The 11,519-nt window shown below is 41.0% G+C and overlaps 1 protein-coding gene across 1 annotated transcript; it reads right to left on the bottom strand.

Annotated features, from left to right (window-relative positions):
- Positions 1–100: 100 nt before the first annotated feature.
- Positions 101–11,181, bottom strand: SUV39H2 (SUV39H2 histone lysine methyltransferase). Its single transcript, XM_026119307.2, has 6 exons — positions 11,072–11,181; positions 9,743–9,888; positions 8,075–8,746; positions 6,072–6,218; positions 4,304–4,433; positions 101–3,195 (listed from the first exon to the last, which is right to left on the bottom strand). Exons 1-6 carry the CDS (start codon positions 11,088–11,090, stop codon positions 3,086–3,088), a joined length of 1,224 nt encoding a protein of 407 aa, XP_025975092.1. The 5' UTR covers positions 11,091–11,181; the 3' UTR covers positions 101–3,085.
- Positions 11,182–11,519: the final 338 nt, after the last annotated feature.

Here is an 11,519-nt window from a genome sequence, read left to right as displayed (position 1 = left end):
ACTTGGGTACAGGAATGTAGTAATGGTGCAGTTTTAAAGTAAATTCTACTGCTTCATCTACAGTTAATTGACAGATTTTTAAGAATGACAACAACAGAAGAAAAACTAAATTTAATTTATTTTATCAAAAACTATAGGAAGATAGCAATACTAGAGATCACACAATATGAAAAGAAAATGTTCCTGAGCTTACAAACTGTATATTCTAACGTACACAGTCCTAAACATATATTAGAAATAACCAAAAGATTGACTTAACTTTGAGATTAAATAAATACATAATAGCTTTTCTTACAGATGATCTTGTAGCATTAGTTCTGCTACCTAAAAAAAACCAGCCAGAGGACAGATCACAGGTTACCAGTCGCTAAGATGTGCATTTACACAGCTGAACTGGTGGCCATGATGAAGCTAACAGACCACAGGCAGAAGCTAGGCTGGTTTAGGCTCCTTAAGAAATTGAAAATAGCTTTTTCTCTTTTCCAATTTGGCAATTTTTCCCCTGAACTCATGAAAACAGCAAAAGGAGTTTTAAAAGTGACAGTGTCCCATTTAGCTAATTCACAGATGGCAAACTGAAATGCACTGTAAATATAAAATACTGTTTAAGGTTCTAAATTAGAAACTGGATCCATGGGTTTACTTCAAATAAATACAAAATACTGTTACCTCCCACAGTCTAAGTTAAAGGTCCTTTATTTGTCACACAAAGAGGTAACATACATACCCTTAAAGAACAGCAGTGTTATTTCAATGCTGGTGATAACATATACTGCCTTGAGAAAAGGCAGACATTAAACTCAAGTACAACTAGTAAAACTGTCTTTTAAAACACATTTACTTGTGATTAAGTCAAACTGGGTGTGGGCATAAACAAAAGAAGAGAGTCAAATCACCCCTACGTCATCTTGTCCAGGAGAGGCCAGAGAAACTGATTTGGCAAGGAATCTGCTTCTTGCCACAGCCACTCTTGCAATCCTAAACCAACAGGAAAGGCTGCAGACCTGCAACAGATTAAGGAGCTGGAGATCACAGATTCCATCCACGTGGAATGCATCGCTGAATCGGGCTACATGCAAGAGAAAACCTAATGATTCCAAATGATGTAAGTTTGTCTAGAGTTTATTAACATTAAAGCTCCACAGTCCACTTAAGCTTTATAAAAGATTGTTAGAGACATGATATGATAAAAATTGTTTAGATTCAGCATTTATCCAAGTGTGGATACAGGCAAGCCTGGTAACGTCGGATACCTTTAAATCTAGGCAAGCTTTCGCCTATTCATTAAACAATATAGAGTATCTATTTCAAGGTGTATCTCTCTGTAGATTACAAAACTTACAAAGTACTTCCAGTGGCCTCACTCTTCATCCCAACTGTGAAACTGATTTTGTCTAGTAGCATAGAAAATTTCACTTTCTGCCAAAGAGCCAGATCTTCAGTGCAAATGCAGCTGTGCTTCTTAATCAACAACCAACCTGTATTATCCTTTTAAACACTCTTATTGGAGTGCTAGTAATTAACATAGAATTTAAGGCATTTTCTAACAAATTAAAGTAAATTGTTATATGCTGGGTACTTGACTTCATTCACCTGAGCCAACAGCTGTGTACCTTATAAAGGTAACTAGCTGACCTATGATACATAGCTAGCATCCATTTACGGAGCAACATTTTTCTGCCTGACCTATCAACATTTACATGATTTGTAAGTGGTATGCAAGTTTTACAAGCTTTTAATCCGTGAGCGTAAAGCACTTAAATCATCCCTGGAGTATGGACCATGGCTGTAACTCTACTCATAACCCAACTCAACTGCTCTCCGGTGTTTTTGAAGCCAAGCAAAACTTAGCATACATTATCAATAAATCAACACAACTTTAAGATGATCAGAAAAAAAAGATTCAAGCAGCCGAAGCAAAGTGTATTTCTCAGCCTTTACATTCAAAAACATCTTACAAATGTCTACAACAAGTAGGTAAACTCACCCCTAGTCTAACTTCACTGAAGTTAACATTTTTGCAACAAGAAAAAAGAGGCCTAATATCTTAAAAATCTGTCACTAGATAAAAAAAGTCACAGTATGTAAAAACTTAATCAAAAACAGTTGTGAATACAAATCATTTCCCAGGATATTTCTGTACCTAAACAGATAACCGAGTAAATCTCTGTACTGTATCAGCTTTGTTAAACAACGGGGCAGCTTTCCCTATTCTTTTGTTATCTATTTCCAAATTGTAACCAGTAATTTGTTTCAGCAATGACTGCCAAATTTCTACAATGAAAACAAACAGCATATGTTGCTACCAATGATCTGATATTTACAAATTCTCTGTAGAACTGCAGACCTTCCATAGCATCCTAACTAAAAATTAGAACATAAGAATTTAAAATTTCTATTTGTTAAACTTCTAAATAAAGTAATATCGACTAAAAATGTTTGTTTTGCGACTCTGATCTTACATCCAGAATCTGCTAATGCCAATGACTTTAACTTCTGTGGAGTTCCATGGACATTTTAAAATCTTTATTCCTGTGAACCTTCATCTAGACAAAGTCTGAGGGCTTTCCTTAATCCTTTACCATGGTGCCATAAATGTTATTGCTAATCTCTTGAAGCTTTTCTTTTAAACAGCAAAAAAAACAGCAAGAGGACCGTTAGATATGATTTAGGACTTAAATACAATGCCTTCAGTCTTCTCTTTTCAAGGTACACAAAGTATATAACATCCCTTCATCCCACTGAAATCAGCTCCTAAAAGGCTTAGGGCTGTAAGCTCACACTCAATATTCAAATCAAGGTACATCTTAAAGAGTTCTCTTAGCATACATTTTACTGCTTCCTAAATAACAGTGCTAGGAAAAAAAAAAATCAACTTTTAATCCATGTTATCGGTTTCATATTTGCCTGTAACACTAGATCTCTTTCTTTGGCCAGTGCCATTTCAAATACAAATGTAATGCCTTGTTTTCATTGTACTTGTTTATATTAGATGTAAAAATACTCTAAAATATGCGCAAGAGAACAGTCTTCTTAAAATCCACTTAAAAGAGAACAATGTATTTGTGACTTTGGATACCAGAACTCAGTTGAGATAGCCTCTGCAACACACAGCTCCGCATTTACAGACAGTTCTGATCCTCTTTCTCGAGGGGCTGAGACCATCAGTAGAGTCTGAAGTCAGATCTATTGAACCTGTGACACAGACAAATGCAAATAAGGAAGCTTAAAAAACAAACAAAACACACAACTGAAACTGTGCAATGTATCCAAGACAGGCAAAGGCTTTCTACCGCCCTGGTTCTTCAAAGAATTGCGTGTGAAGCTAAACACAAATCCTATTGACATTAATGTTACAACTACTTACTTATACAACACCTAGCATATGTATCAGAATCAAAAGCTCAAAGAACTTGGGCCTTCAGCCTGCCTTGAACATTAGTGTCACAGATACTACAAAAAAGTTTTAAGGAGAGATTTAAATATGATCAATTTGTCAGTATTTTCATGCAAAATAAACTGCTAGGCATGCAATATATTGCGTGCAATCACTTAGCCACAACAGCAAAGTTTGACACAAAGAAAATCATTGTTAGCAAGACTTCAGAATTTTATTTAATATTGGAAAAGAATGAAGGGAATCCTGAATGCAGGATGAACTATCAAAGAGCTAGTAACATTTTACGAAGAAATTTATTTCCTGAATTCTCTGCATAACGATCAACATATTCAACTCAGCAAAACAATTACAGACTTTGGACCTTCCCTCCTCCTTCCTAACTTCTGCACCATGGGACCTACAACACAGCTGAGGCCCACAAACACTAGAATACAAACACAAACCTACGATGCACCTTAGACCATGCCATTGTTTTCTCTGTTACTGTCACCAGCAGTTGCATCTAAGGAGATTACTTAGAAAGTAGTCCACCTAAAATGCCAGTTTAAATAAGGGAGAGTTTCTTCAGATGGTATCCAAACGTGTTTTTGTTCTAACCATTCTTTTGAGCATCCTTGTGACAAATCTTCCAAATAAGCTGCCTAGTTGAGAGTTTCCAACCACAATCTCTTCCTCTGAACTAGGAATGCTGAAGGACATAATATACCAGAGGCAGGGAACACACAAAATCTTTTGTTTGCTCTGTCTGCGCTACAAGTCAATGAGACAATTTCTGCTCTAGAATCCGCATAGCTGTATTAGTGAGATGCAGTGCCTGACTTAATATACTGCAATCAGGCTGCAACAAAATCAGCTAGTAAACCATGCCTCCCACACAAAAAAGAGTTTTAAAGATCTACAGACCCTTCATCTGATAATCAAAGGTTAGCTCTTCTCCAGCTTTGATGGTTCTCGTAGAAAACAGTGCTATCCGAGGAAGACGCAGATCAAGGTTATCAATAAACACATTAAAGACCTGAAGATTTGGATCACACTGTAAGGCAAAAATTAATGTAGTTTCGATTAAAAAAATAAACACTTCAGATATGCAGGAAAGCAGTGTAAATAAACAATGTGCTTTTTGTGCAAATAAACAATGGTCACAGGAAAGGAAGCACTGGTTATTCTCTCAGTGACAGAAGTTTGAAATCAAGTTATCTCCTAAAATCAATGAATTACATTCTTGTAAACAGCATTAACAGAACATTTGTATCTTCAAGTAGACTTCTTTTAAGAATTAACCTTTACGCAGTATGTAGGCTGTATTAATGTGCAACAGCCTATTTAAAAAAAATGTAACTTCAAAATATGGCAAAAAAGATGACCAAACTTAAAGCAATTTAAGCTACACTCAGAAGTTAAGTTTTACTAACAAAACGCACGAAAGAATTAAAGGTGAAAGAACAGGTAGATGACCTATTTTCACATCACATATATTCACCATGCTTGTGTTTAGGTTTAAGAGTTGCTTCCAGGCCAGAAATAATATTTTGATACTATGGGTAAATTTCTATTTTTAATTGCTAATCTGCTCAGCTTCTGAATTATCTGCTATGGGCAGGGCGGAGGGGGTCAAGCACACTAAGCAAGACTAAACATTACTTTATCACTTCTTCTAGATTAAGTGTCAGAAGTCAGGAGTCAATGAGACAGTCTGTAAAACTCTAAGCATTCCTTCTTTCGCTCTTCAAGAACGCAAAATATCCCATATTAGAAAGTCAGGCATGAAACTTGACTTTTAAATTTACGCTCAGACACAAGACTACTTTGGTCCAACTCGCAAAAGTGAAGAACAATCGGCATAATCTAAAACTCTTCCTCAGTCTTCTGCCTAACAAGCCTACACAAAAGACAAATGATGTCAGCAGCTCACAAATACAAAGAAAATACATGAATTTACTATATTTGTTGAACATCAATTGTATTCCTCACAAACACTAAATCAGTAGGAAATAAATCATTCCTGAACTAAGAGTTATTATAATTCACTTTATAAATGCAGTTCAGCCTTTTGTCTTAGTATTTCAGTTGAATGGAAATAAAACACTACAAAAATATCCTGTTTAAAATTTACTTCCAAGTTCTCTGCCAAATTTAGATTTGGTAGTGAGGGGGGAAAATGGTATCTACAGGAGAGGAACAGCAAAGAAAGGGTAGAAAATTTTGTTCTTTCCTCTACCAAGTTTTGAAGGATGACATTTAATAATCCCCACGCCACCTAGCCACAAAGAATCCAACAGTTCCTATCATCTTTGCCTCTTTACTGATTTTATTAAATATTTTTCATACATCAGGTCTTTTAGTCACTGGAAAAGAAAACCCTTTCGGTTGTCTAGAACCAGCACCTGATGTGCTGGAAATTCAGTGACAATCTCAGTCCTACCATATGTCCAGTTCAGGTAGCCTGTCATTTGCACATTTTTGTAATGAGTAGTCTTACTCTGAATAAAGGGCAAGTATTCCAGTCTACTTATTCTATTATATTATTTAACTAACTGAACTGTGTTGGCATGAAACAAATGACTCCAGAAAGAACTGTGATTATATAAGAAAATATCTATAATAGGTGAAGATGTTTCTGGTGCAATCTGAATAATTCCCCAAGTTCTTAGTATACAAAACAAGGTCTTACACTGTGATTCACAAAGTGGGACACATTTCCATATCGAGCTGCATCTACTGTAAATTCATCTGAGTCATAGTCCAAATCAAACAAGTATGTATTTCCCTGGTTGTCATACAGCTGGCCTCGTCTCTCTGCTTCCTCACTTGTGATCACCTAAAAAAGAAAAAAAAAAGAAAAAAAAAAGAAAAAAAAAAGAAAAAAAACTGTGTCATATTATTAACTATTACTTAATTAAAACAAACAACAAAATCACAATTAAGTTAGAAAAAGCTTACACTTACTCAGTAACAAAACCCCAGCACATTCACTGTTTTGATGTTAAGACAGCATTCTGTCTACAATGAATAAAGAATGCACGAATACAGCTATTTAAACTAATTAGTGACTAAGACTTTTTTGGATGTAATTTGCCTGTGGTTGATGCGCAGTACTACCTTGTCTCAGGAAAAAAATACCATCACTGTCTCTTAAGTGTTTGCTGATGACAGGTACAATCAATTATTTCTACTAAACTTCAGTTTCCATCCACGTAATTTTTCATTTAGACCCCAAAAGCCTTATTACTTCAAAAAAGAAGTTTCATCCCTCTCTCTCCCTTTGTACAGATGAAGATACAACACGTATCAGTCTTTACAACCGAGTCACATCTATCATCCTGTACTCTTCTCTTCCTAGAAGCATCTCTCCCTGCTATTTGTTACTGCAATGGAAGGCCTTAATGCCCCTGTGGATTTTCTGATTTCACGACAACTTGGACAGATGCAAGCACTGTGCAAAGCTGGATCTACGCAATAAGGCCAGTAAATACGAGCACAAGGGAGAAAACTAGAAGCTCCCCAAAGGAGCAAAACAACTATAGTCACTTTTGACAGAAGCAACAGCTCAAGTGACTTCATCCGCAGCCTGTTACTTCAAGCGTATTCTGCTGTGCAGACTCAGCAAAGAAATCCCAACTTGGCAGCAAAACAGACATGAAACGTAACAGAATTTCACAAAAAGAGAAATCTTCAGACAAACAAGATTTAAGAACTTATTTGGCTGTAGGGAATCAGTACATTCAGGTGCAAGGGTAAATATACATTCTTTGCTTTGAGCAGTAAAATAACTTAACCATGTTTCTGCATTAAATTGTCAGTGGAGATATTTTGAGTAACTGATCTCTTGTCTGTTTGCAAGATTTTATAAAAAGGGTATGAACATGACACGGCAGAAGGTTTGGGACAGGAAACATTCAGAAAGTGTAGTAAAGATGATAATAAATATAGTAAGAAGAGACAAAAGAAATTATTTGGACTGGCCTTACTAGCAAGGCAGATTATGTGGCAGAAATACAATAGATGGGATCAGAAAGGCTGCCAGGACCTTCTGATGTAAGAGCCCTGAAGCAGAGCAGATGTTGAACCAGAAACACAGTGCAGTACAAAAATCAAGAATAGTTTGTTTACTTAATCTCATACAATTTCAAACAGAACTTTACTTCTAATGTCCACATTTTAAGTATTGCTCTTGATGTTTGTCAAAAGTAACAAACATGTTTGGAATTACTATTTTAAAAGCTCACACAAAACAGAAGAATGGTCTGATAGACTGGGTGGGGGATTTGAAAACAACTGCGCCTGGGAAGCGTGTTCAGTATCAAAAGGGCCCTGGAAGCAAAAGCTGTAATAATCAAAGTTGATGATCAGGAAGGATAAAGAATGACTGACATGAAAGAAAAGGATTTGTCTTTAGAAATACTGTCAGGGCCCATAGCTAAAATAATCCTTCAGCAACAGTATTCTCTTCATGTTCAACCTTTTACAATTGCTCTGGAATGGAGAAGGTCTTGAGCAACACGATATAATTTTACTGCCAACTTGAATGTCTGTTTAGTGTATTCCTGAACTCAATAGTATACTTAGCTGTTATATAGCAAAAGCCAAGAAGTGTCAGAATGGTGAGAAAGCTTATTAACCTATATTCCTATTTCTTCTATTATAATTATTTATCCATACGAGATAAATACATACCTCGCCAACATACTCCATCACAAAACTGTTGGTTTTAATTTTCTGGAGGGTTTTTACTCCCCAACCACGGCCATTGTTAGTTCTGAAGATGCACAGAGAATATGGTGTACCTTTCTGTACTATCCTATTAGGGCAGTCAGGACCACACCTACAATATGAATTGCATTCATAAATTGGCAAGCCGGGCTGGATTTTCAACTTCTTTCGTTTATTGTAAGCCAAAAGAAATCCAGCCTCCTTTGGACAGCATTTCTCAGCAGGGCAGTCAGAGCATTCACAGCCAGTTGTTATTCCATTTATTACATTTATTCCTGGAGCAGGTTTATACTCATTAATGTAGTAGAAGTCTAAAGGAGGGCCTTCAAGATCCACAGTGTTTTCTACAAGAATCATTCCTTTATGATTCTTTTTCCTGTTGAGTTCTTCTTTCCATCTCTGCAGAGCTATTCTTTGCTTAGCCTTCTTTACAATGTAATCTGCAACTGCAGGTTTCAAAGCTTTAACATGGTTTTTCACTTTCAGTGCTTTGCCTTCTTTTACCCGAGATAAATATTCATTCTTGTCACTGAGAAAGTTTTGAAGAAGCAATGGGCATTTCAGATTTTTCAAAGGTTCCCAAGTATTTGAAGATTCCGGCCATCCTTTCCATTTCACAAGATAGTATTCTGTGCCCTTGAAATACAGAAACAGATACAGATTTAGCCACATTTCAGACAGTTTACTGAAATCTAGCATCACAGAGTATACAGATAAATACAAAAGAGTCACTGGAGTTAAGTAATGGCATACAGTGAAGAAGGTCTTGATGTCCCCATAATAGTTAGGATTGGGGAGAAAGGTAAAAGAAAACCAAGTTTTCCATTTGCAAGTTAACTGATAGCACAACTTTGCATACTCTGCGTATCACCTCTAGGGGCAAAGAAATACACAGCTGGAAAGAAGAACTCAAATCACTAATGCTACACCAGCAGGAGGCCAGTTTGTTAAAACAGTCATGTAAATTGTGTATCTTGTATGCACAAGCAGAATACAGTGACATCACATACAGAAAAAAAAAATTCTAAACTTACCCAGCAAATCTCAAAAAACCCCAACCCACTACTTGTTATATCAGCCATCAACCTAAGGAGCAAGCTATTCAAAACACTTAATTTTGTATTTATGATCAACAAGCATACATTTTGTACTTTTAAAGAGAGACCGAATAACTGCAGTAACTGTAACAAGGCCAAATCCTGAAACTGAATTTCACTGGCAAGATCAAGCCATACAAATCCAGTTGCAGCACATGGCCCTGACTCTTCAAAGAACAACAGTATTCAACAGAAAAATAGAGTGTTGCCTGCAAACAGAGGAGAAGCATCGTGATACATACCAAGCTACAACCTAAAGACATCAACATTTTCCTTTACCTCTGGATACACAAGGGTGTAACGTTTTTTATTCCAATATCTCCATCATTTCTGAAATAGACCTTCCTTCAACATAGTGAAAGCGGTACATATACCACTTTCTGTTTACAGTGCAAAGTTTAAAAGATATTTTGTTTGATGTCAGCAAAAGCTTTGTCCTCACAGCCTACTACTTTATAATAGCAGCAAAACTACCTTTTGCTTGCTTCCAAACTTCAGCTGAAAGAGTGATCAAATTGGTCTGGATTTCTCTTACCTCGTCTACCTTGTAGTCACACAAATATTCCACCTCATAACTCTTTAGATTCCTGTTGGTGATTCCAATGGATTTACATCTGAGATTTTCCTTCCTACATAATTCTTGGAGGGTCTCAAGTGAAGCTAGACATGGCACATACCAAGCTACAATAAGAAAATTGGTAAAGAATCCTATTTAATGTCTCGGCTAAATTGAAATCATTATGCACTTGATTGTTCGCCTTATCCCAAAGTCCCCAGATTATCATTCGCAATAGCAGTCCATGAGTCTTTTGTACAACTATAGTGTTTCAGAAAGCCAAACTTAATCCTACTGTAGTGCGTAAAGTGAAACAGGCCAGTGATTCCCTGCCTGAACCTTCATTCCATATAAGAGGAGGTATATTTATTAGTAGCAACAAAACCTTTTAGAGGGCAGATGCTGCAGCAGCAGCCTTTCGCAAGTGAAAAGCTATACTAAGAATTAAGTAATCTTCCTATGAAGAATCCCAGCACTGCACTACGGTTACAAAGAAGCTTTCATTCTTTCGCGAGACCGCCAGATAGGCGCAGTTAGCCAAGGGGACCGAGCATCCGCGATGCAACCATGGTGACTGGATGAGAAAGACAGACCCGAAGCGCTCTTCGAGAAGGATCGCCGATGCCTCGCCGGTGAGGAAGGTTTAAAGGGACGCTGGGCTACCGAGCGGCTGCGGAGCAGGGCCGACCCGCGCGGGAAGCACCGCTGGCGGAGGGCGGTTAGGGGAAGTCTAGAGCCGGGGCCGAGGCTACCGGCCGCGGCGGCGCTCTCCTGCGCCGGCTCCCGCCGGGGCGCGGGGCGGCTCCCCCCTTCCCCCCGGGCCCCGCCGCCGCCGCCCCGGCAGCAGGCCGCCTCCGCGGCGCAACGCCAAAAGTTTGGGGAGGGGCCGAGGGGGCGGCGGACGCCGCCGCCGCTCCCCGGCGCCTCTCCTACCCTCCCCGCCGGATTTACCTCAGGCACCGGCCCCCTCCCCGCCCCCACGCCCAGCCCTCCGCCGCACCGGGCAGAGCCCGCCAAGGCGCCGGGCAAGGCCCCCACCCCCCCCCCCGCCTCCGCCGGGCCCTGCTGAGGTGTTGGGGGGGGGGGAAACCGTCTTAACGGCGCCCCGCGGCGAAGGGGGGGTGCGGGAGCGGCGGCGGATCTCCCGTCCCCGAGGGCGGCCGGGCGGCCTCCCTTCGCCCTCCCTCTCGGCCCGCCCAGCGCGAGGAGAAGGAGGAGGAGAAGGAGGAGGGGGGGAAGGCTCGGGAGAGGCGCTCCGAGCGGCCGCGGCCCCGGCCCCAACCCCCGCGGCGGCCGCCGCGACCTCACCTCCTCGCCAGCCCTCCATCTTGGGGGGGGCCGCGCTCAGGCCGGAGGCGCGACGCGCGGGTCGAGGGCCCGCGCGCGGCTCCGCCCCCGCCCCCGCCGGAAAGGGGCGGGGCGCCGCCGGGCTGCGCGGCGCGGCGCAGAACAGGGCGCAGCGCCAGCGCGCAGGCGCGCGGCTCGCCCCGCCCTCACGGCGCGCGATGGGCTTTGGCGGCAACGGCCGCTTCGGCACGGCGCGGCGCGGCCGTACGGGGCCGCCCCGCCCCCCCCTCCCCGTTCCGCCGCCTTTTGTCCGCCAGCGCGGCGTGACGCGAGGGGAAGGGAAGGAGCCGCCCGCCGTGAGGGGGGCCAAGCGCGGGGGGCGGGGGGGCGCCCGCCCGCCCTGAGGGGGGGGGGGGGGCGCGGCTCCCTCACGGCTCCCCCTCAGCAACGACGGCGGAATAGGAACAGC

This window comes from Dromaius novaehollandiae, chromosome 1 (assembly GCF_036370855.1).
Source record: "Dromaius novaehollandiae isolate bDroNov1 chromosome 1, bDroNov1.hap1, whole genome shotgun sequence".
In the NCBI taxonomy this organism is placed as follows: domain Eukaryota; kingdom Metazoa; phylum Chordata; class Aves; order Casuariiformes; family Dromaiidae; genus Dromaius; species Dromaius novaehollandiae.
Note: the sequence above shows the minus strand (reverse complement) of the source record. Positions and strands in the feature narration are given on the sequence as shown.

Excerpts from the sequence above, each read along its gene's own strand:
- SUV39H2 (XM_026119307.2), bottom strand. Across the intron at positions 4,434-6,071 it reads CCCACTTTGTGAATCACAGT|TGTGATCCAAATCTTCAGGT; the intron begins GTAAGACCTTGT and ends TTTGCCTTACAG. Across the intron at positions 3,196-4,303 it reads CTTTGATTATCAGATGAAGG|GTTCAATAGATCTGACTTCA; the intron begins GTCTGTAGATCT and ends TCTGTGTCACAG.